Source organism: Macaca mulatta, chromosome 17 (assembly GCF_049350105.2).
Source record: "Macaca mulatta isolate MMU2019108-1 chromosome 17, T2T-MMU8v2.0, whole genome shotgun sequence".
NCBI lineage: Eukaryota > Metazoa > Chordata > Mammalia > Primates > Cercopithecidae > Macaca > Macaca mulatta.
In genome coordinates, this window is record NC_133422.1 from 39,562,576 (window position 1) to 39,588,478 (window position 25,903).

A 25,903-nucleotide genomic window follows, 5' to 3' on the forward strand; every position below is an offset into this window, starting at 1 on the left:
TGAACCATTCCCTCATGTGCAAAATTTAAAGATGGTGTGAGATATCTTCCAGACCTAAATAAAAAATTTTAAAAACTACTACTAAATATATCTACTAAATAAGAGAGTATAACAAAGTCATCCTTAACAAAAATGAAGGAAAAAGGTTTTAAACTCACCAAAGTAGTACAAAGCAGTTTCCCAAGAAAATTTAAAAAAAAAAAAAAAAAAAATCCAAAAATAAAATCTACCATAACAGTAATATACACGGAAAAACCTAGGATTAAATTTACTGTTGGACTATTTGGTTTCCACACCTCAACAAATCCTAAGGACAGATCCTTAATTTACTTAATCTACTCTGGAAGGCCTTCTGGTAATAAAAGCATTTGAAAAATTTTTGCATCACATTGATAGTAAGAGGCTATACCAACCATATTTATTGTCTTGAGAGTTGTGGGGGAAACCACTACACTGAGCTGGTGAGGAAATGCTAACAAGTCAGGAAACCATTAAATTGGGAACAAATGCCTTTTGGGCATCAAGGTGATTGATTAGCCTATTAAGGATTTTTTTAAAGTATGTATAGAATTTATGCCCTTTAGGAATAACTAAGAAATCAAAGGATATGCCTTAAGTACAAAATAGCTTAGGTGTTTAAGTTTAATGCCACCAACTAGGAAGGTGAATAAGTTCACTGAAGCTTTAAAACCAGGCATACTCTTCTCCTTACTGATACCTGTTCTATTGGGCATCTTTTTCCAAAATAAAGCAGGTTCTTCTCTGTTACAATAGTTAACCTTCTCCTTTGATTATTTCTACTAGTAACCAAATGTCATACAGAATTTCTTGGCAGCTACCACTATTTATGCTACTTGAACACTCACTTTGATGTTATGCATATGGCAAACTATCCTTGAAGCCACTGTCACTAGATAATAGTTTTAATAGTTAAATGGTCCATGCTTAGCCTTTAAATTCTGTCAATTCCTGATCTCTTGTTAAATTAATGTTATACTAAGAGACATCTGGTGATAAGGCTCATCTTCTACAGCCCAGTGGTTCTCATTCTTGGCTGTACCCTAGAATCACCAGGAGGGCTTTACTCAATATTGATGCCTGGGTCCCATCCACAGGAACTGTTTTATGGAAGTGGTAAGTGGTAAGGCCTGGACATTTAAATACTTAAAGTTCCCCCAGATGATTCTACTGGCTATCAAGATCAAGAGCTATTACTCCTGGACACTTTTTCCTCATTTCATCAATTACTTAGCCCCTTTGCTCACTGAAAGACACCTGCACATACATTGCATTTATTTTCTTAAATTTTCACTTTTTCCTTTAGAAGTGTTCCTTGTTTTAAAAGGTTATTTATAATTGTATATACGGATGTCACATGCCTCTTGTGGCACTTTCAGAGCTATCACTACATTCATGGCTACTTGACATAAGTTTAATTATGTTCATAAAAATCTAAACAGTAAGTACGAGCACAGCAAAATGTCTTAGGCCAAGAAACACCTCAGTGACAAGATGAAAACAATTCAGTGACAAGATGAAAACAACCTTGGATGACCTCTAATGCCAACAAGTGGTATAAACATCATTAATCAACTCAGGATCTAATAAAATTCAACTAGTAAATAGCAGTTTTTCTATATCTGATGAAACCTTTTTTAAAAAAATGCTATAATAAAAGAAAAGCTGTCTTAACTACCCATAAGATTTTTTAAAGATCAAAAGTATACAATTCTAATGTGAGCAATATAATTTACTCCTATAAAAAAAGAAAAGATGATCCGTTTCTTCATTATCATCTCCTACCTAAACAAAAACACAATGCAGTAATACTAGAGAACATGAAACACCACTGGTGCTGCCCAGAAACAACTCACAAGGAATCTGGATGAATTTTAGCTGTTGGAAGATCATTTTAACTGTGCATACATAAAACCTATCCTATATAGGGACAAATGAAAACTAAAGTGCCAGCTAGATTATTAGAAAATAGTCTTAACAAGAAATCAGTTCATTGTGCTGAGGCTCTGAAATTTTCTGCTAGTCAGCAAGTAAGACCTGGAAACAAGCAGGCAAAGCATCATAAGGGCATTGTGTTTATTAGATATATCTAATGTCAATCACAAACTTTTTACTAAGCTTTTGTGTTACGGGGTGTTTTTATCAAATCCGTAATCTGAAATAGAAGCAAAAAAAAAAAAAAACCCCACGTTAATGTTAACAAGAATGTGTGCAACTTTGGTTCTTCTAAGTTTATAGTGGTTAAAATGTAAGCCTCCTTTAAGTAACAACAACCAAAAAGTGAGAGAAAATAAAAAGAACTTAATTTACTTGTACCTGACAATGTTTTACAAAGTTAACATTGGAAACTATAACTGAAAGCAAGAAAAACTGACACTGAAATGCATTAAAATGCCCTACTAATATTACAATATTAACAAATCAATGCTAAAAGTAACAAATCAATTCCAGATTTTCCACCTAGAGAAAATGCAGTCACCCCTCAGTATCCATGGGAGATCGGTTCCAGGACCTCCCACAGACACCAGAATCCAGAGATGCTCCAGTCTCTGATATAAAATGGCATAGTATTTGCATATAACATTCACATCCTCCCATATATTTTAAATCATCTCTAGATGACTTATGATACCTAATACAAAGTAAATGCTATGTAAATAGTCATTATATTGTTTAGGGAATAACAATAAAAGAAAGCTGTGCATGTCCAGCGTAGACACAATTGTTTCTCCAAATATTTTCAACCTGTGGTTAGTTGAATTCATGGATGAAAAACCCATGAATACAGAGGGTCGACTGTGCACATAAACCCAAATATATGACTGATATTTTCTCAAACAGTTCTTTTCTGATCAAGATACGCCTAGAAGAATAATATTGCAGAATACAAGGTCTTCCATCCTTGAGAACATCATGGCCTACTGAGCTAGAACAACAGTACTATGACAAGACCTTTCAAAATGCTTTCAAACACTATATTATACATATATCCATACACACAAATATATACATACACACACAAGAAACTATAATTCTACACTTATGAACTCAATTTAGACTCAGTTGTTTCATTGTGTTGCTTAAAAAACTTTTGTTATGGTCTTTATGCCTCATAAAGTTATGATCATTAATACTTGATATTTAACTTTCACATTTAAAAAGTCTGAGGAAGAACTACTACAATAATACTTAAGGAAGCGTTCAAAGAATTAAAACTGTATCCAAAACTTTTCTAATAAATGCCTCAGAATAGCCCTTACATTCACTTGGAAACCAGCTTGACAGGGAAAAAGAAGGAGCTAGCAAACTTTCAGGAGCATTTATAAAAGAAGAATTCTGCTTCTTGATCCAAAAAAATCAAAAAAGATAAAACAAAAACATACATATAAAATAATGTATGTTCTGATTAAGAATCTTAGAAATGTGAGATTGGGCTATCCTTAGATATCAACTCACCTAAACTGGACATGTTAATGCAGCTGTAATACAGATGCCAATGATATGTGGATAAGGGAGATGAGGAGTCTATCACAACTTCTGATTCCAAGCTAGTGCATTCAGAAGAGCTTTTAAGCAGAAGTACAAAGTTCAAAGAGAAATGTTTAAAGCATTTATCTAAACCTAATGGTACAGCCAAAAAGTGGGGCGGGGGGACAGGGGCGGTGCAATATGCTAACAGGTAGCAGTCCAGTTGTAATCTGTAGGTAATTAAACTGTCTGGACAGTTTAATCATCTTGAACTACGAAAATTAATTGTGGGGAAAAGATAACTCCCAAAGCACTGATAAGCAAATGTTCATCTCTACTGAAGTATTCTTGGAGACACAATAAACACACTGCACTACATGATCAAACAAGTCAAGTCTGAATTCTTCCTAAAAGACATTTTCTCCAATAAACTTGCTGTTAAACATCTGAGTTGAGTCATTTACCATGGAATGGGCACAGTGCCTTGTAGCACCTCTCTCATCTATGCTATGAGTGAGTCCACACTGAGTGACGGGAGCGTCTTAAGGATGCTCCTTTGAATGGAAATAGTAATTTCCAGAATGAATTAGAATTAAAGATCCAGCACAGGCAAAAATGCATGTGGATGGTATATCAGGACTCTTAACAGTGGCAAAGAAAAAACTCGGAGCAGCTTCCATGAGAACTTGCATCACTTCACATAATGAAGAGTCTAGGGGCAGGAACTCATTAAGCCAGAGAAGCAGCTCCGTGACATCAAGCACTGTACAACCTCTCACAACCACATCCAATGGCAGAACAAAGTGGCTCTCCAACTCTAGATCCTTTCATGAGGGAGGGAAACCTTTCTCAAAAACCCCCAAGTGGAACTGCCCACGAGAGTGTACGTAAAAAAATAACCTGGATCACGTTCCCATGACCTAGAAGTTAGAAAAATGTAAATCTGATATTTTCTGCTTCTAAATACAACACTTGCTTAATAAAATTGTGATAATCCTTCCTAACTGCACAAATTCAGTTTTATTCTTGTGCCATCTAAATTCAAACTTACTAAGGTTTAGAAATAACCTAGTTTGATTGGTGGCATTTTTTTTTTAATTCTAAAAACCAACCTTATCTACGTTAGGCCTACTTTGAGGGTTAATATTTTGAGGTTAAATATTTTCAAACCATATACACTGTTAGATATCAGTACTAATTTCCAAAAAATAATATTAATGCTTACCCAAAAAAGAGAATCTTGAAGCAATTATAAGCCTAAAACCATAACAAAAGTATATCTTTTTTATCCTCTATCCTTTTCATATCCTTTGTAGAACAATGTATCTAAGAACTTTGATTCTGTTCTTTTCAGCATAACTTTTTCAACAGTCATTAATGTAAATAAAGTGGCATGACAAAGTCAGTACCCTAGAGTTAATAAAATGTGTTTCTACTTCCAGAGCAAAAATAAATGACTGGTCAGCTTGAACTTTCTAGAATGTTAACCATCTGCCAAATTATTCAGAACCTTCCTAGGAAGAGCCATGATCCTCCACACACTAATTAAATGAGTCAATGTTGTAATCACACTTTAGATAACTAATCTATTTCAATCCTGATAATGTAATTACCTAATTCTGGTAAACAAATTTCAACCTTAGTCCAAAATGATTAGAGGATTAAAGTTGAAAATCAGTGAATGCAAACTGAAATAGATCCACATAACAACGTTCAAAACTGTTTATTTCTTTAAAGTATGTTTATTATCTCAAATTCAAGAATTAATATGAACTATCATGCCAAGGTTTTCTAAACCAGTTCTAACTGATGTCATATCTCTTATAATTATATTAAATGAATTCCTACTTGTTAGATTTACAATTCCTTAACAGGGTAGTCTTCACTGACATGAACACTACACAAAACATGAACACTATCTACACTCACCCGTCTGTTATTTTTTTTCCATATCACATTTCACCTCCTATTACATATATGTTTATGTGTTTCTGTTATGTACGTCCAGTGCTGCTCCAGAGGACACAGTGATAGATTATCTTCACGCACCATCTCTAGTGCCTAAAATGCTGCCTGACCTGCAGTGGTGCTATCTCGGGTCTCTGCCTTGTGGGCTCAAGCAATCCTCCCACCTCAGCTTCCTGAGTAGTTGGGACTACAGGCACAAGACACCACATCCAGCTAATTTTTGTATCTTTTGTTGAGACAGGGCCTTACTATGTTGCCCAGGCTGGTCTCAAACTCCTGGGCTCAAGTGATCTTTCTGCCTACGCCTCCCAAGGTGCTGGAATTACAGGCATGAGTCACCACACCTGGCCTTATAGACACTTAAAAAACAACAACAACAAAAAACCCTTAGAAATGTAAACTTACAAATAGTAAATCTGTATTTTTACTGATGTACTTTTCCCTATATTTTAAATTATGGTATAATGATTACGATAACAAGAACAATAAACAAATTACAAAGAAAAACAAATGATTGCTACCACCACCACTGCTACCACAAAAGGCAGTCACTAGTCATAAAATATGTTGTGTTCTAATCATGGAATAAACAATTTAATTTTGTTTTTATTATTATTTCAGAGACAGGGTCTCATTCTGTCACCCAGGCTGGAGTACAGTGATGTGATCGAAGCTCACTGCAGCCTTGAACTCCTGGGTTCAAGCAATCCTCCCACCTCAGTCTCCCAAGTAGCCAGGACTACAGGATCTCATCACCACATCCAGCTAATTTCTTTTTCTGGTCGAGACAAAGTTTTGCTATGTTGTCCAGGCTGCTTTCAAACTCTTAGCCTCAAGAGGTCCTTCCACCTTGACATCTCAAACCACCATGCCTGCCCATTTAACTCTGATAATGAGTCCACTATGTAGGTATTCCCATTTTATGGTAAGGAAATTGAGAATCAAAGAGGTAAAATAAGATTTCCAAGGTCAGGCAGAGATACATAAGCAGATCCAAAACACCAGAGCTCTGACTCTTAACCGACCAATACCAATTTGTGATATATAAGTATCATTAAAGGACAAAGGCAATTAGTATCAGTATCATAGTAGCAGGGATACAAAGTCCATCTATACAAAGAGCTAAAAAAAGCACAGTACCCATCGTGATTTCTATACCTGAAGAGCAAGTTGCCAAAACATGAGACATGTTTAAAAATTAAACATCACTTGTGTCTTTCTTCCAAAAGAAATACCTCAGAGTCACTGGTCTAGCAGATAAATGTAGTTAAAGTATAAATAACCTATGTTCTCGTAACCTGAACTTAGGTTAAAATACACAAGGAAAACTAGTGTGTTAAGCTACTTTTTCCTAATCCAATTCTGTTGTAAATTGAGCCAAAATCATTTTCTACTGTCTTTCTACTGATTGCTTCTTCATTGGCTTCCATTTTATATTTTTCATCCAATCCATTTATTCACAATTTGTATATGACTAGTCAAGCTCATTTGTTTTCCCATGAAATAAATGCAATTGATTCTGTGTGCCAGTCATGGTTTCTTAGACATTTAGTCGTTACTTCCGCCCACATATTTCATGTGTCTCTAGAAAATTGGCAGCCACATAGAGGCCTAATGCTCCTTTTAATATCAACATTTATAATTTGTTACAAGATAATTTTATTCATAGGGAGATTCACATTACTAAGATACACTTCTAAGCCAATATTATGTACCTTGATGTAGACAGTAAAATCAGTCTCACTTTTCTATAATGCAAATATCACTCTGATTTATAAGTGACATTAAAAATCAAATGACTATATTAATTCACTAACAAGGAAAGGTGACAGAGTAGTCCCCCCACAGTGTTTCTTAACAATGTAACTAGCTAAAAAGCACAAGCAGCTTAAAAGTTATAAGATGAGAAACATTTTTAATTTAAACAAATGTATAATACTTGTGCCCTTAATTATACATTCAGAAGCCCTCTGATTACAGTTGCCCACAAACTTAAGCACTTCATTAAACAAATGTGTTGTTTTCCATATGAAAACATGTTCAGCAGTATTTTTCAACTTGACAGTTTTACTTACTGTCTTAGAAGCAGTATTAATGTACTGCATCACCATTTCTTTTTTGATACTGAAGTCCTTTTCCCGCAATGGTGCCTTTTTATCTTCATTTAAATTCATATCTTCCTGGAAAACACAATTAAAATGACTCAGTTTGGAATCTAAGTAGAGCAGCAATTCTACATGCACTACGAATGGAAAAATCAATAATTTGTGACTAAAGCAGCATTAATTGTTTTGGAATGATTTACGTGTAGCTCTGCCTGAAGGAAGGAGAGAAAAAAGAGCTGCAGAGGGAGAGAAAAAAGTATTCTAGATCATTTTAACAGGTAAAATACTTACCAAAAGAACTTTTAAAATTCACAGCGGGCAAATAAAATTACATTCACATCACTATAGATAATTAGACAGTTGCAGATTTCTGCCATTCATAAGGTCATTAGGATTCACAATTTCAATATATTTATGTATTTTTACAACAGCTGCACCTGAAGCTATATTGCACTTGCTTTGAAAGAGCTGCGTGTGAGTCATAAAAATTAAAAAGTAAATAAACCAACCAAGTTTCAGATTCTGATAGCCGCAAGCACATATCAAATATCCAGTACTGTTTCCAGCAAAGGACAAAGCACTTTATAGTTTTGTCTTTTCCCTACTCTTATCAAAAATGTTAACTAGTTAACTTATTGAATGTTCTAAGTTACATAAAAGTGGTACTTATAAAAACAGCTACCACCTAAAATCGAACATTTCTCAACAGCACCAACCAAAATAAGGGTTTAAGTAACCAAGATCTTGCTACAAGCTTAATTTTAACTAAAAATTCAAGTCAGGTATATATCCACATAAATATATGAATTGCTCTTAATTAAGCTGCTGAAGTAAGAGGCTGTTCTGGCAAAGGAAAGGGCGTCTGAGGTAAGACAGAAATGGCTAAAGGAGAAGGGCAGCTCAAATGAATGTCCTCGTGAACTTAGCCCTGAGTCATTTGTGATGTGCAATGTAAAATATCTGAATGTATATAAACTTCATATCTACTCAGAATGGATCATAAAATTCAGGACTTTGGATCACCTATGGAGCCTAGCAAATTAAATTTCTTACAGATTTTATAAGAGTGCTACATTCATCAAACACTGTAGTTTATGCCTTTAGCTGACTCAATTCTTGGCTACCAAACCCCTCAAGCACTTAAAAGTCAAAATTCTCTTCATTTTACCTTGATAGAAATATTTAAGATCTTAGAAGCCGTTCCATTTGACACTACAATAAAAGGTAGTAATTAGTAATGTCACTTTTGCTGTTTTAGTTAGAAACACCGAATTATGTGAATAAAGGTTTGTTTTGTTTCGTTTTTCTTGTCTAAGCTAGTGAGGGAAGGCTCAGTAGGCCTTAATACGACACAGGAAGCATTTTGGAAATTTTGGAAACTTCTTGAGGCATGTTAGTTGTCACAATAATTGAGGTGATGCTACCAGCATTTACAGGGGTAGCATCACAGTTTGACCTGTACAGTAAAAACTACCTTGTGCCCCACAGAGAGATTCACATACCTTAAAAAGAGAGAGAGAAAGAATCATCCTTAATTAAGCCTAATTCAATGGAACTGTTGCAGGACAGGTGAGCCCCAAATTTGGGGCTTAGCCCAGCGGGGCTCATGGCTTCATCATAGAAAGAATTCAAAGGCAAGGTGGTGTTACACAGCAACCTTTTTATCGAATGGTGCTGCTCCTTGCGGAACAGGGCTAACTCACAGGCAGTGTGCCCAGAGTCAGCAATGTATGGGCTCTTGGCAACTGTAATTATACTCACTTAAACCCACTTAGCTATATGCAGATTAGGGGGTGGGTCAATGTAAATTATTACTTAGAATTTTCTAGGAAAGGGGTGGTAACTTCTGGGCCATTGCCATGGCATTTGTAAATTGTCATGACGCTTGTGGGAGTGTCTTATGCTAATGAGTAATTAGGGCAGCTAGGGATTGCTTTTGCCCCATCTGCCAGTTTTTGCTGTTTTTTTTTTTTTTTATACTTTAGTCTGTCTGGACCAGTTTCTGTTTTGATCAGCAGTGTTGTGACTAGAAAACACGTTCTGCCAGTCTCCTATTCCAGAAATAGATGTAAAATGTAAAATTATTACGTATTAAATACTTTATATTGCATGGTTTTACTTTACTGAATTTTCCAAGAATCAAACTATTCTGTAAATTATAGTTACACTGTGCTTTTTTTAAGCTTTACCAATACTTGTGCTTCATCTCTGAAATGTAGATGTCCCAGGGAAATACTGTTTATGGTATCTGAATCTCCAAAACAGCACAACTATATCAATCTACCAATCTACAATGCCACTGCTGTACTCACAGAGGTATGAAGCAGAGATTCAAGAGTGTGAATTTACTATACCTTCTTGAGTAGTCATGGCCAATTGTTTAAATTGAAATACATATTTTTATTATATAGTACAGTAAGACATATTGATTTTCTTAATTTATGAATTAATTTATCCACAAAGAATTTCACTGGAAGAAAGTAATGAGATAGTTAGGGGATAATTGTTAGAAAACGTGGGGAAACCTGAGAGCACTGGGAAGTTCTGTTTTAAATTATTCACTGTATTTTTATTTTCAGGCTAATGGCCAAACATTATCCAGTCTCTTTAGTAAATTAAAATATTTAATATATGCAGAATACCAAAAAACAGAAAGTCCTTTAGTTATGGCTGAAACTGAAATAAAACTTCAAGGTGAGTAGTAGAAAGAATTTTTTACAAAGGCCTCTGCTTTCTTTTTGGAAACACATCTTGATGATAACACCAGTTCATACACAAAAGTGGTTGTGATGGTTAATTTTGGGGGTTGGTTAATTTTAGGTGTGATGGTTAATTTTAGGTTAGTCTTCTGGCTTAAAGTATACCCAGATAGCTGGTAAAGCATTATCTCTAGGTATGTCTTTCAGAAGAGATTGGCACTTGAATCACTGGACTGAGTAAGGAAGATCTGCCCTCATTGTGGGCAGGCACCATCTAATCAGCTGAAAGCTTGGATAGAACAAAAAGGCAGAAGAAAGGCTAAGTCTCCTTCTCTCTTCTGGAAATGGCACAAACTTCTTCTGCCCTTGGACATCAGAACTACAGGTTCTTCAACCTTTGGGCCCCGGGACTTCCACCAGTGGCACTCTCCCTGGAGTTCTCAGGCCTTAAGCCACCTCCTCAGCCTCCAACTGAGTTATGCCAACAACTTCCCTGGTTTTGAAAATTTGGAACCTGAACTGAGCCACGCTGCTGACTTTCCTGGTTCTCCAGCTTGCACACAGCATACTATAGGACTTCTCGCCCTTTATAATCATGTGAGCCGGTCCTCCTAATAAATCCCCTCTCATAGACAGGCAGACATCCTATTGGTTCTGTTTCTCTGGAGAACTCTGACTAGTACAGTGATACATCTGGAATTAAGGGAGAAACTCGAGTTCCCCCAGCTGCTTCCAATGGTTTATCCCACCTCTTTTGCCTAAATATGGCACTCACCTTCCTGACAAAAGTATGATGACAGTCGTAGTGTAAAAAACAAAAAGGAGACAAATAATACTTGCTCCAATTTGGATGATGTCCCGTGCAAATCTCATATTTAAAGTTGATCCCCAGTGTTGGAGGTAGGGCCTAGTGGGCGATGTCTGGGTCATGGATGCAGTTCCCTCATTCATAGATTAATGACCTTCCTGGGGTGGGGGCGATTGAGTTCTTGCCCTATTAATTCTCATGAGAGTAGGCTGTTAATAAGAGTTTGGAACCTCCCCACCACCTTCTCTCTTGCCTCCTCTCGCACCATCTGATCTCTGCACACACCAGCTCCTTCTTGCCTTTCATCATGAGTGGAAGCTCCCTAAGGCCCTCACCAAAAGCAGATGCTGGTCCCATGTTTCTTGTATAGCTTGCAGAATTGAGAGCCAAATAAACCTCTTTTTTAAATTACTTAGTCTCAGGTATTCCTTTATAGCAACATAAAAATGGATTAAGACAATACTACAAAACAAAAAAAGTTTGGAATCAATTACATAACACCCTAAACCTTTGTGGGATACCCACTAGGCATGTAACTTCATCTAACAGGTCATTCTCCATATGTCCAGGAGGAAATGGCACTTGAAAGAGTAAGAAAAGCTCTGCCCTTTAAAAAAGAAAAATGAGAGAGAGAGAAAAAGAAATAAGGGGGCAGTAGAGAGAAAATATGAGTGAAAGCATTAGGGGTACAGTATTTTTAGAATATATTTTGAATTTCTATTTATGGAAAACAAGGCTGAAAGAAGAAAACTCCACAAGGCAGTGGCACTTAACTTCAGGGAGTCACAAAGTCCTTAGAAAATTTATTGGGAGTTTTTTTTCCTAAAAAACGCATATCCATATTTTATGTTGCAATTCCAGAAGCGTTAAGCATCTCCCAAGGCTAACTGAGAAACTAGACTTGGGAAAGGTCAGTGGGGGAGAAGTGAGCAAGTCATCATTTTTTATGCTTCTTAGTTTATATTTCCTCAAAATTATCATGTTGTGTCTCCATTATCTAAGGTCAGTTTCCCTTAAAAGCAAAGCCTGAAACAGGGATTCAGGTGCAGGTGGGGCTGCTCTCAGGATAGAGTAAAGGAGGTAAGACAAAAGAGGAAAAAAGACATACTAAAGGTGGCCTCTGGTGGATTCTCACTTCACCCTGAAATGCACCACAGTCAAGATAACCTGGTAGCAGAAACCAGCGTCAACAACCTCAAGTTAGTCATTAGCTGCAGAATCCTAGTTCTGATGAGGGCAAATCTCTGGAGAAAGGGGCATCTATGAGCCATTAGAAGCCAATGCTCATCACCTGGGGCATGGGTGCACCAACCTGGTAAAAAGGGGCTGGGAGGGGGTACCCACAGTACCCACTATACCATCTGAACATAATTTACTTGATATTAAAATAAGACTTCTTTCCAATTGAACTGAATAAATATAGAAACACATATAGATGATCTTAAAAAAAAAGGCAATATAAACTATTGTGTATTAACTGATCCTTCCATTCAAACACAGGTCAGTAAAACATGCTGTTTTACTGTGCTACCACACTGCATAGGTACAAAATGACACTGCAGACACAGATTGTAAAATAGCTCTAAAATGGCCATTTACCTCAGTATATCAGTATGTCAATACATGTACGTATCTCATTAAATATCTATTACAGGTAAAATACTGAACAGGAAATACAAAGAAAACATAAATACATAAGGCTCAGTGAGTAATCTGAATGAGGTTAAAATTTCCATGGATATATGAAATAAATCTCTACCCTTTAAATGGAAAAATCTTATCAACTGGCTATTGGGCTGAATATATCTCATTCAAAAACATTATTTGACAAGTCACCTCTTCAAAATTTTAATCTGTCTGAAGAGCATATTATTGTTTTTGATGTTAAAGTTCTAACAACATGTTAGCAATATACATTATGAATTATCTCATTTATAGTACTTCCTAATATACAGATGCTCAACTTACAATGGGGTTATGTCCCAAAAAAGCCATTAAAAATTGAAATGCAGAAATGCATTTAATACACCTAACCTACTGCATGTCACAGCTCAGCCTAGCCTCCCTTAAACGTGCTCAGAACACTTACATTGGCCTACAGGTGGACAAAATCATCTAACACAAATGCTATTTTATAATAACATTTTGAATACAGAGATGCACATTTTGTAGACATGGTGGAATGCGAACACACAAAGCACAATATCCAAAAAATGCTGGGGACACAGTATAGTCAGCCGTTCAGCCTAATGATTTCATGGCTGACAGGGGAGCTGCAGCTCTCAGTTTCTGCCCCACATTACAAGACAGTGTCAGACTGCATATAGCTAGCCTAGGAAAAGATCAAAATTCAAAATTTGAAGTACAGTCTCTACCAAATCCATGTTGCTTTCACCACTGTAAAGTCGAAAAATTGTTAAGTCAAACTGCTATATGTTGGGGACCACCTGTAAATGTATAGACACAGTTTTGACAGGGGAAACTGAGAGTTGCCACATCAAAAAAATAGTTTTCCTTTGGCCAATTACTTTCTAATTAAAATCTATAGCTAAACGGAATCACTGTGCTGTTTTACTGTGCTAATCTGACTAGCACTAAGAATAGATTTCAGAAGTAGAATAGTTGGAAAACTTCTTTTTTCATTCAATACATGGGAACACAGCTATGTCATCCAAAAAGACCAGAATTAGGAAGACCAAATTAGTGCGGTACCAGAAAGTAAGAAAAAGGAAGGAAAGAAGGAAGGAAGGAAGGAAGGAAGGAAGGAAGGAAGGAAGGAAGGAAGGAGGGAAGGAGGGAAGGAGGGAAGGAGGGAAGGAGGGAAGGAGGGAAGGAGGGAAGGAGGGAAGGAGGGAAGGAGGGAAGGAGGGAAGGAGGGAAGGAGGGAAGGAGGGAAGGAGGGAAGGAGGGAGGGAGGGAGGGAAGGAAGGAAGGAGGGAAGGAAGGAAGGAAGGAAGGAAGGAAGGAAGGAAGGAAGGAAGGAAGGAAGGAAGGAAGGAAGGAAGGAAGTCAAAAGGACATGAGCCAAACTGCAAGAACTGTTAAGTGGCCAAAACTAGAACAATTTGAAAAATAAAATGATATTATTAGATTATAACCTAAATAGCAAAATAAACTGAGGAGATACTTTAAGACTGTGCTGATATCCTTTTTCTCCTTAATTATAGAGGGAAAATACTAACTTTACAAGGGAGGAAGCTGGCAGACACCATCTTAACAAAGTTGTCCAGGCTAACACCATCAATAATAGGACACACTGATATTTCAAACCTCCAGCTACGACCTAATGAGAAGGGTGACCACCTCTGTGGTATTCATACCAAAATATACCTCAATCTAATTACAAGGAAAAAAAGAAATCAGGCAAACCCAAATTAAGAGCACCCTACAAAATAACTAACCCTAATTCTTCAGAAGTATCAAGGTCATAAAAGATAAGAAACTGTCATTGACTGAAGGAGATATGACAAATAAATGCAAGATGTGATCCTGGATTAGATTCTGGAAGGAAAAAAAAAAAGGACATGGGTGGGAAAACTGGCAAAATCTGAAGCAAGTCTGTAGTTTAGTCAGTAATATTATCTCAGTATTCAATTCTTAGTTTTAATAATTGTACTAATGTTACATAAGATGTAAACATTAGGGTTAGTTGGGTGAAAGGTATACAAGAATTCTCTATACTATTTTTGCAATTCTTTTGTAAGTCTAAAATTATTTCAAAATAAAAAGTTATTTTAAAAGACTAAATTAAAATATTTTAATAGCAGAACTTTTTATAAATAATTTGGGGTAAAAAAAGAAAAACAGAATATCATTATTAAAAAAAAAAAAAGAAGAAGTTTTTTTTTTATATTCCCTAAATAAAAAGAAGAGGTTTGTAGAATATTCGGCTATAGTAAATACACACTGAATTGAAGGAGGAAAGGAGACTAACGAAACCACAATCAAGACAAATCCAAGGGTCCTGAGAGGAAGGGTTAAGTAGGTCAGACACAGGTAACAGAATTCCATTCAAAACACAAAATTCTCCAACTGTTTACATTTCCTCCTATTTTCATTCCAAACCTGCTCTGTGCACTGACCTTCTCACCCATTCTCCCAGAACCATTTTACAAAGACCTCTAGTACTCCTGTAATCTTAAAACACGGTCAAATTCTTGAGCCAGGCACTGTGCTAAACATTTATAAGCATTAATTAATCCTCAGTAACTTGAGGTATGTCCTCTTTATTGAGGAGAGAGCTGAGGTTTAGGAAAATTCTGGAAGTTGACCATGTTCTTTAATTTAGATTTAAACTCTGTTCTATCTTATCTCCCTCATTCTTATTTCCATATTATTTATCTATGTTATCATCTAAAATCCGATTTCCCTGGGGCTAGTACCATCTAACTGAACATGTCCACTGCCATCAACTTGGGTTGATTCCTCTGTCACTCCACACCTTGCTATCACCCACAATGGACCTAGAGCAAGCTTCTCCAGCTCGCACCCAGGACAGTTTTGAATGTGGCCCTACACAAATTCGAATACTTTCTAATAATCTCATAATGTTTTACATTATGAGATTTTTTTGCGTTTTTTTTTTTTTTTTTTTTTTTTTTTTTTTTTAAGTTCATCAGCTATCAAAAGTGTTAGTGTATGTTAGTTGTGGTCTAAGACAAGTCTTCTTCTTCCAATGTGGCTCAGGGAAGCCAAAAGACTGGGCACCCCTGCCCTAGAGTGTCCTTGGCTTCCTCGCCAATGCAACCTCCACTTCCACTGTCCTCAGCTACAGTCCTAATGACCACACTTGTACCTTTTCATTATCTAAAACCTGCTCCGCCACAGGCACCATCAGAATCTCCATAATCCTTATCTCTGACCTCAATCTTCCATCTTGCCACTTCTCCCACTCCCAAACCACCTTTTTCTTCGCCCCAATAAAAACCTCCAGTTTTTTTATCCTTCCATTTTCTTCCAAGGCAGGCCACTGTTGATTCATCAATTCTTACAACATTTATGGAAAATCCTACTAGTCTCTCTTTTCACATTTCATACGGTACTTATTTCAAACCTTAGCTATTTTCCAGGAACTATGAAACTACTACTTCTGCCTATCATTCTCAGTAAATAAATTTCAATTCCCTTTATGAAAAGAAAGCTATAATTCCATTTCGTGCTGTTTTACCATTTTATTTGCACACTAATCTCTCCCTACCCAACCAATGCATCTATCCAAAGACATTCCTGTTCATTTATGCTCGAGATCCCCTTTCCTCCCACCTCCAAAAAGGGCATTACATGTCTATTATCCTCTTCTATTTTATTTCACTAAATTCTCTCAGTTGGTTGAGTATCAATATATAAGCAAGTTAATCTTTAATGGATTAAAATTAAACAAAAAAACTTCCCTCAATTCTGGCTCTTTACATGTAACTCTCTGTTTTCTCCCTCACAGATAACATTTAAAAGAAATATTTCTATATATGCTGCCTCCTTCACCGTGCATGGAACACCATGGTCACTTTTTAAATATTTCCTAAATAAAGAAGATAACAGAAAAGTTCTCAAATAGAATTTGCTCATCCTATTTTAGGACAAACCTATGAGATGCAGGTAATCTTCTGGGAGATGGAACTAAAGCTGGAGATGATACAGCCCCAGACTAGAACACTGAGCAATTGCTGCTCCTAAAATTCTCAAGAATCTTCAGATAACACTGATGGGAATAAGTTCCAACTCTGGAGGTAGAAATCTTCAGGTTGTGGCACTGACACAGAGATGGCCAAGCTAAAATCCACCACTTTTCCAGGGAACACTAGCAGAACCACACTAAACCTCAGTGACCTAGAACAGAGTCAATATAACGACTGACCGCTGCCAAGCAGTACCTGGTTGAGGAATGAATGGGGTCAAGGTCCCTTCCAGATTCACTCCATCATCCCTTCCAGACTTCCAAACTTGTGGCCTTGTGTGGTGCTGTGTCCATCCAGAATGAAAGCACACACCTCTTTTGTAACTTGCGCAAGGACACCAAATTAGTCAGCAGCAGCCCTGACCTGGAAACCAGGTCAAGCAAGCAACTTTTAAGACATTCCCAAAGAGTCTTCCTACAAGTTGCATGGGGTCAGAAGTTCCCACACACCAGCAAATTGCCAGTTTGCTACTGCTTTTAGGGACCCTAAGTCCCTACTAGACTGATTTTTTTAAAATAGTACCAAATAAATATTTTTTCACATTTTATTGGAAAAACAGAGGGGGGAAATATGTAATTTAGTACCTGTGCACATACATGCAACTTGTTGGAGCACTAAGGCACAATCAAGCAGAGAACAGCAAAGAGAGAGCAGACATTTTTCCAACTGAATTACACACGTTAGACTCAATATTTTCATTCATGGCTGTGGATTTTACAAGACAGCATGCTCATTAAATTTACATACATCAAGTTGAGCAGGACAGTTAACACCATGGAGAGTCAGATTAAATTTAAAATGATTGACTATTTGCAGAATTAAGTGAATATATACAAGCAGCAAGTTGCTGAAGATGGTCAGGTGGAAGGATATTCAACCAAAAAGGAAAAACACTACAGACAGGCAGAGCATGACTAGCATTACAAAATGGATACGTGAAATACAGTATTATAATGGAACAATAAGCATAATGTTGGAAGACAAAAATTGGAAGCACTGCCATAGCAAAACCAAACATTTATTCATACTAAGTCAACAGCAAATCATCTAATTTCAATAACATTATGTTTTGTTTTAGGGGTTAAAGCCAACATAATTATTCTTGGTAGCAGTCTCTGTTTTGCTAGCATTATATTATTAAAGCCACAAATTGGTTAAGCATCTTAAGAGGTCCACAATGATCCCCTAATTTCCCCTTTTGTGACAGAGCTCAACATCATATAAGCACAATTTTATCCAGAGTTCTGCTAAAAGTGTAATTCTGTTCTTAACTACATTTGAATTCATCTTTGACATCACACAATATCAAATGGTCAAGCTTTTCATTACACTAAGGTTTTTACTACCATGAAAGGCTTAGTGCCAAATTAAAAAAACAGAAGATTTCATGACCTCATTCAGGGTCATTATACACTGTTGAATAGGGCAGACAAAATGAATCTTATCTAGTTCTGCAATTTAATAAATTTTATTCTTAGATTGGGTTTAGACATAATTAGAAAACTAAAAGATAAATACTACCAAGAACCTGGAACTTAGAATTAACTTTATTACTACTTTTCTATATTCAAGCTGTCTATAAATACATTGAGGCTATAAAATAGCTTAAAACAGCTATAAAATCTTTTGCCTATGAGCTTTACTATGTCCTTACAGTAAACCTTTAAATAATCATTTTTAACATAAATGTGATTATTAAAAAGTTATATTTTTTGGTTTTACTAATAGCAGGGTTGAAATTCCATTGTCTTATCCAGTAGACACTGGATTACTCAATTCCCATTAAAATTAAAAGAAAGTCAGATGGCTAGCTTTTCAGATAGCAGCCAAAGAATGACATTTACCCAGAGATTGATAATGAACTCATAAACACTATTTTTTGGCCAAATATTCTAACTGGAGAATATGGGAAGAGTGTAAACTATCTTAATTGAAAAACAAATTTCAGTTGATCATAATGCAGTATCAAGGAACACACACACACACACACACACACATACACAATGAGATAATAAGAAATTTAAATATCACTTTTCTTTCATATACTGTAAATTTTAGCAGAACACACAAGAAGTGAGCTGAATATTCAGAAAGCTGCACAACTCTAATTTATTTTGGAATGTAACCTTGCCAGAATTGTTCAAGTGTATGCGTAAGCACCTACAATCACAGACAACTGTTGTGTAATCCTACAGATAAGAACACTGCCAGTGACTGGCCAGGCGTGGTGGCTCATGCCTGTAATCCCAGCACTTTGGGAGGCCGAGGCAGGCGGATCGCGAGGTCAGGAGATCGAGACCATCCTGGCTAACACGGTGAAACCCCATCTCTACTAAAAATACAAAAAAAATCAGCCAGGAGTGGTGGCAGGCACCTGTAGTCCCAGCTACTTGGGAGGCTGAGGCAGGAGAATGGCATGAATCCAGGAGGCGGAGCTTGCAGTGAGCTGAGATCGCACCACAGTACTCCATCCAGCCTGGACAGAGCGAGACTCCATCTCAAAAAAAAAAAAAAAAACACTACCAGTGATGAAAAAGGATCTTCATTCATATATTTGTTTTTCAACTTTTCTAAGTAAATGACAATTTCTTCATAAATTACATAAAGGATAAAATGGTCATTTGACTTAAGATACAACTTTTTTCTTAAGGCCAACTTTTTTACAGAAGAAAACATGACTGAGAAAAGGCCTTCACAGGTATACACAAATAATTGCCTGCACAGCTCCTAATTGGTGAAATAGCATGCTAAAATATTACCATAACATTTATCCCTTTAAAATTCCTCCCTCTAACCATTTTAGTGGTGCTAAAAAATCCCACCAGGCAAAATCCAATACACCTAAATCATTTATTTTCTCATTTATCTGGATCTAGAAGAAACAACTAAACATTGACATTATCCCCCTGACAAACACAACCCATGAATCAACTTGATAATTGCCTTGAACTACTATACTCTCTCCCTCTTCCTCTTCATACTTGGGTTATTATTTGGATTGCTTTTAAACCACCTTTCCCTGAATTTTTCAATTTCTACTCAATGGAGAGGGAAAAGAGTGACAAGTAATAAATCAGAACAAAGCATTCCCACAGAACCTCTCTCATTTTATCTAGTCAAGCCTTAATATACGTTTTTAGTTTGTAAGAAATAGAAAATGTTCATGATATAGGAAAGTAGATTTGTAAAGAATACTAATACTTGAAATAAGCTGCTGGTAGAAATCCACAGCTGTCAATAAACACTTAAGAGAATTAACACAAAGGGGTCTTTGTTGGTTTTTCTTTTCATTCAGACTCTTGGTTGATCCTTAAGATATTCCTTGCACACTCAACACAATAGGTATTCATTTATTCGACCAACATAATAGCTATGCGTAAATTTTTAACACCAAGAATTAAAGAGAATAAAGAAAGAAAGAAAAATTGTCATTAGTATGTACCCTAAGAGTAGCAATATGGAATAAGCTTAGCAAGATGAACCTTCCCCACCTCTATACCGAAAATATCAAAAGCACATGGTCATATCTGATTTTTATCGGTTCACCTGAGCTCTTCTTTTCTCCTCTGGAAAAAGTGCTCTTAGATATTAAGGTTTATTATACAGTTGCAGTGACTAAGACAACAGACATAAATGCAGAATTAGACAAACCAACTGATGGACAAAAATCAAACCTCAGAAACAAACCCACATGTGCAAAAACTTGATCTGTAACACTAGAGATATTACAAATCATAAAAGAGAATGAACTATTCAAATAAATGCTGCTGGGAAAACTATGTGGAAAAAAATTGGATCCACCTCTCACATCAGGCATAGAGATATATATTTCTAATAATTTTAAATGAAAATATAGGAGAATGGATTTATGATGTCAGGATAGATTTCTTCAATAATATACAAAAAGGACAAACCATAAAAAGCTTGATAAATTTGACCACAATTCTACATTTTTGTACTTCAGCTCCCCTTCCCCACTAACAAAAGTAAAAAGACAAGATTCGGACTAGGACAAGATATTTGCAACACCTAAAAACTGAACACATGAGTATTATTCTGGCTATACGGGAAATTCTACAAATCAATATGAAAAAGATGGAAATCTCAAACAACAAAATGGGCAAAAATATAAACAGGAAATTCACAGAAGAGTAAACCAAAGGGCCAATAAGCATGTGAAAAGATGTTCGGATACATTTATAATCAGAAAAATATAAATCTTTAAAGTATGAGATATCCTGTTTACATTTGTTTACTTGCAAAACTTAAAAAGTCTAATACTAATGCAAACCGGGATGTTCTACAAATCAACCAGCCTGCAATCTTCAAAATTGTCAAATTCATAAAATACAAGGAAACATAGGAAATATTCCAGACTGAAGATTTTAAAAACGTAACTGAATGCAACATATGATTCTGAACTAGATTCTTTTGCTATAAAGAGCATATTGATACTATTGATAAAACTTTAACAGTGTCTGAGGTAGAAATTGATTAGTGTTAACTTTCTGATTTTGGTGGTTGTATTGTGGTTATATAGAAGGAAGTCCTTACTTGTAGAAAATATACACTAAAGTATTAGAGGATTGTGGGGCATTGAATCAGCAATTTACCATCAAATATCTCAGAAGAAAAAAAGGTTTTGTTCCATACAACTGTATTCTTATACAGAAAAAAAAAAAGGAAAGTTTCTTTAATGTATGGGACCAAAACTATTGGATTCAGGGTACTGTTCACCTCAGGGAAGAAAAGAAGATAAAAGCGGGAATTAGAAGAATTACAAAAGGGAGTTCAATTATACCTGTGGTTGTATTTTTAATATTATGTTCTACATTTTTTGTATGCCTGAAATACTGTATAATTTAAAAAAACACTGCGGGACAAAATTAGATTCCACTCTATGTTATACACGGAAAATTGTTTCAAAGTCAAATATGAATGTCTTTGGTATTATCCAAACCAGGTTTCCCACACTGAAAAGCCAATATATGTATTAGACAGTAGGTCATCTAAGTTCTTACTACCAGGACATACTTCAAACATATGCTTAAGAGATGATGATGGCATTTTATAAATGTGCTTTCTCCTACATTACAAAAAAGTCTGATAAACATCTTCCCAATAAAAAAATAGAACATCACTATTCATACTTAAGTACTTTGTGCAATTTTATCAGGTCATTTTTTCTACAGTTACAACAATTCTAGACAGGAAGTCCAGAATTAAAATGATTTTTGTCAGAATGATTTTGATATCACTGGCACTCATTTAATGCCTGTTAATGATAGCATCCTGATAGATGAGCTTTCTTGCACAGCTTTCATTCTCTCAACTGATAGTGAAAATAAGAAAAGGTAGAATGCATGAAAAAAGCTATCTTCCTTTCGTTATTTTAATATTTTTGTGTTATTGGGCTGACTAGCAATTAAAGCTAATCTCCATCTAGGTATAGTGTCTAAGGTGAAGAGAAATATAGTATCCTAGAAATCTAAGTTAGGAAGCTGCACTTAACAGACATTTGTTTGGTATGATAAACCAATGGATGATACTGCATAGATTTAATCTAATGGGAAGAAAGATATCTAAAAAACGAAAAGTAAAAAAAGAATGTATTTCACAATGGACTCATACACAAGCAGTTCTGAGAAGCAGATTTAAGGGATCCGTAACCCAGAGAGCATATGCGAAGATAACTAGAGTCATGCTTGAACTAAGACTTAAAGTATGTATAAGGCCAGGCGCGGTGACTCACATCTATAATCCCAGCACTTCGGGAGGCCAAGGCAAGTGGATCACATGAGGTCAGGAGTTCGAGACCAACCTGGCCAACATGGTGAAACCCCATCTCAACCAAAAATACAAAAATTAGCTGGCATGGTGGTGTGTGCCCGTAGTCCCCACTACTCAGGAGGTTGAAGCAGGGATTGCTTGAACCCAGGCGGCAGAGGTTGCAATAAGCCAAGATTGTGCCACTGCACTCCAGCCTGGGTGACATAGCAAGACTCCATCTCAAAAAAAAAAAAAAAAAAAAAAAACAAAAATGAAGTATAAGAATTCTCTAACAGAGGCAGAAAGGGAGATAAATGGCAGAGAACACTGCAATATCCTAGATAAGAGGACATGAAAGCTTGAACTAAAGCAGGGGGGAAATAAAATTAAGAGCTAAAGAGGATAGAGAAGTAAACGGATGTGACCGATGCCTTAATGAGATCCAGTATGACTCCCAAGTATGACTTCAGTGGGGACTTTTGAGATAGGAAATTAAGAGTGAAGCAGAAATTTTGGTGAGTGGGTGGGTGGGTGTGTCGGGGGGTGTATTTAATATGATGAGTTCACTTTCTGATGTGTTGAGGTTCAGCATCTTTTAGAAAGCTGGATTATAACTGCTCTTCTGTAGAAGACATACCAAGGTGTCACAATATAAAAGATATTCTACAACATGAAAGGGCTCCAGTCCCCCAAAAGGAGTGTGCAGAAAACTCAAGTGTATAAAGATAAGACTGAGAGGCAGAGGCAACACCCAGAGGAAGTAAAAGAACATATAGAAGAGGGGATATGGAGAGTAAACTGGAAAAAAACTGGCCAGAGAGAAGGAAAATTAGGAAAAGTAAAGTAAACAAGTGTGTGCCATAGTGACACACACTTCTTTCACATGGTGTGTGACTGCCACAGAACCAGTCAAGCCGACCAGGATTTCTCACTTACAGAACTATAATAAATGTGTGTTGCTTTAAACAAAAAGTCCATGGTAATTTGTTATAGCAGCAATAGGAAACTAATACAACACTCTAGGGTACCAATAGATACCTTAGGCCAGCAAATGCTCATTTCTTCCCTCCCCCTACCCCAATCTAATCTTAGAAGAGACAGATTCAGCCCAGAGAATAGGGAAGAATGGAAAAGCAAGATGGAGAAACAGAAGAGGCCAACCACATCCCCAACAATTGCCCCTATCAGAGACTAGAAATGGAACAAACTTGAACAGGGGAAAAGGAGCAGCTTTCTTTGGGTGAAAATTAATTTATATTAAGCTAGGATTTTTATTATCTGAAACCAATAGGAAGTATCTGGAACCCACCTGGGACTTTTAACCAGGGTCAGAAGAAAAATAAGCTGAGAGGCTGATTTAAAGGTTGTTCAACAGCTGGAATAAACTAGCCACTTCCAACTTATACCGATTATGTTCACCTCGTTCAAGAAAAACTACTTACAAGTATCTAAGAGTTCTGGAGTAATCACTGAAATTGACTTTAGAAACCTAAGTTATAAATGCAGTGACAAACACAACTATTTCACATATCTAATAGTCATACAGAAACCAATATGGGCTTTGAGCTAGAATTTCAGCTTTCACCTAAAGACAAACAGGGGAAAAAGCCTTTAGGTATAACTAAAAATTCAACACCACTTTTAAGAATGCACACGGAAACTAAACTATTACCCAGAGATGAAGTAAATCAATTTCCCAAGTGAAATGAATACAAATGTTGAAGTTATTACACTGTACTTCACATTCATTAAATAATCAAGTCAGCACAGTCTTTCAAAGGACTGTCTTGAGGAGGGAAAAGAGGTGTTCTTCAAAACAAAGTTGTTACTTCATGTAAAAATTACTAAATACCTTTGATAATGATAAATAAGAACAATCATTTTAAAAATTGCACAATGCCAAAGCAAAGAACCTAGATGCAAACTTTAAATGGTATAAAGCCTCTGTAGGTACAAATGCCAAAAGGTTACCATGTCTGATTATTCAATGTTGCTTTCTCAAGAGAATTCTTACTAATAAAAATGTAACAGATATGTATAAGCCACAAATCAAGCCAGTTTAAATCTAGCATTCTCCAGACATAGAAATAGCTCTAAATTTGTCAAAAATATGGTATGCTGAGAAGTTTGAAAAATATCCTAATCCACATTTAAAGAAGGCAAAAATACCCTTCAAAAGCCTTTCAGCTTCAGAATCAACAGCAAGTTTTCCCTGCAGAGTATTGTAATATACTCAAGGAATCAGTAAGGGAAAGAAAGAATCTGTTCCTTATTTTTTAAAAAGGCCTTCGTTGTAACCATCTTGTCCCTTAGCAAACTGGACAGCCCTGAGAAGGCAACAATTTCATTTTATTTCTGCTGAGTTACTCCAGTGAGGATTTGATCACCGAAATCTAATGCCAATAGGTAGACCTGCTTAAGGATGAAAAAGTGATGTGGCCTAGTTATTTTAAAAAGTATTCTGTAAATATTTCAAAAATGCTGATATTCATCTGACTTCTAAATAATATTAAAATTTATAGTATTAGCCCCCTCCCAGCTAACAGTAACAGAACACTAGCATAAACTATATTCGGTACTTCCTACGTAGTTGTACTTTTAACTTCTGGAAATAAAATGTGGCCTCCATAAATATTTAACATCAATGGGCTACTTAGTCCACTTACTCAGATGGCAGCAACAATTATGATGAAATTTTTTAACCTAGTAGCCACAAGTGAACCATAAAAGTGCCATCCTGGAATCTCATGGATGGATAACTTACGTGAGTGGTTCGATATATAGCACGTAGATGGGAGAAAACAGCACTTGACGATCTTGAGTCCTCAAAGATAGTACTGAAGAGAGTTATCTTCATATAAGCCTCATTAACAGAGACAAAGGCTAACCAGAAAAAGGTTAGGCACCCAGAAAAAGACTTAAAGGTGAGTTCAAGTCTCTACAGACATAAATGATGCATAAAGAACCTGGTTATCCTAAAAACTAAGGAAAGAATAGAACAAGTCAGGTCTAAGATCCAGCCCATAACAAAGAAAACAGTAGAGCACAGTGACTATCATTTTAACATGGACTGGACTCAGACCACTTAGGTCAGGGATCCCCAACCCCATTAGGAACTGGGCCACACAGCAGGAGGTGAGCAGCAGGCCAGCCAGCATTACCGGCTGAGCTCCGCCTCCTGTCAAATCAGCAGTGGCATTAGATTCTCATAGGAACACAAACTCCATGGTAAATTGTGCATGCTCCTTATGAGAATCTAACTAATGCCTGATGATGTGAGGTGGAACAGTTTCATCCCAAAATCATCTCCACCACCCCCGAAACGCTCATGGAAAAATTGTCTTCCATAAAATCAGTCTCTGGTGCCAAAAAGGATGGGGACCGCTGACTTAG

General features: G+C 36.3%; 1 protein-coding gene across 1 annotated transcript in view; it reads right to left on the bottom strand.

Moving 5' to 3' along the window:
* Nucleotides 1-25,903, bottom strand: part of DIAPH3 (diaphanous related formin 3) — a 491,959-nt gene that overhangs the window by 413,755 nt on the left and 52,301 nt on the right. The window contains exon 4 of the mRNA XM_077973974.1: nucleotides 7,530-7,634. Within this exon, the coding sequence (XP_077830100.1) occupies nucleotides 7,530-7,634 (105 nt within the window). The remainder of the gene's footprint in view (nucleotides 1-7,529; nucleotides 7,635-25,903) is intronic.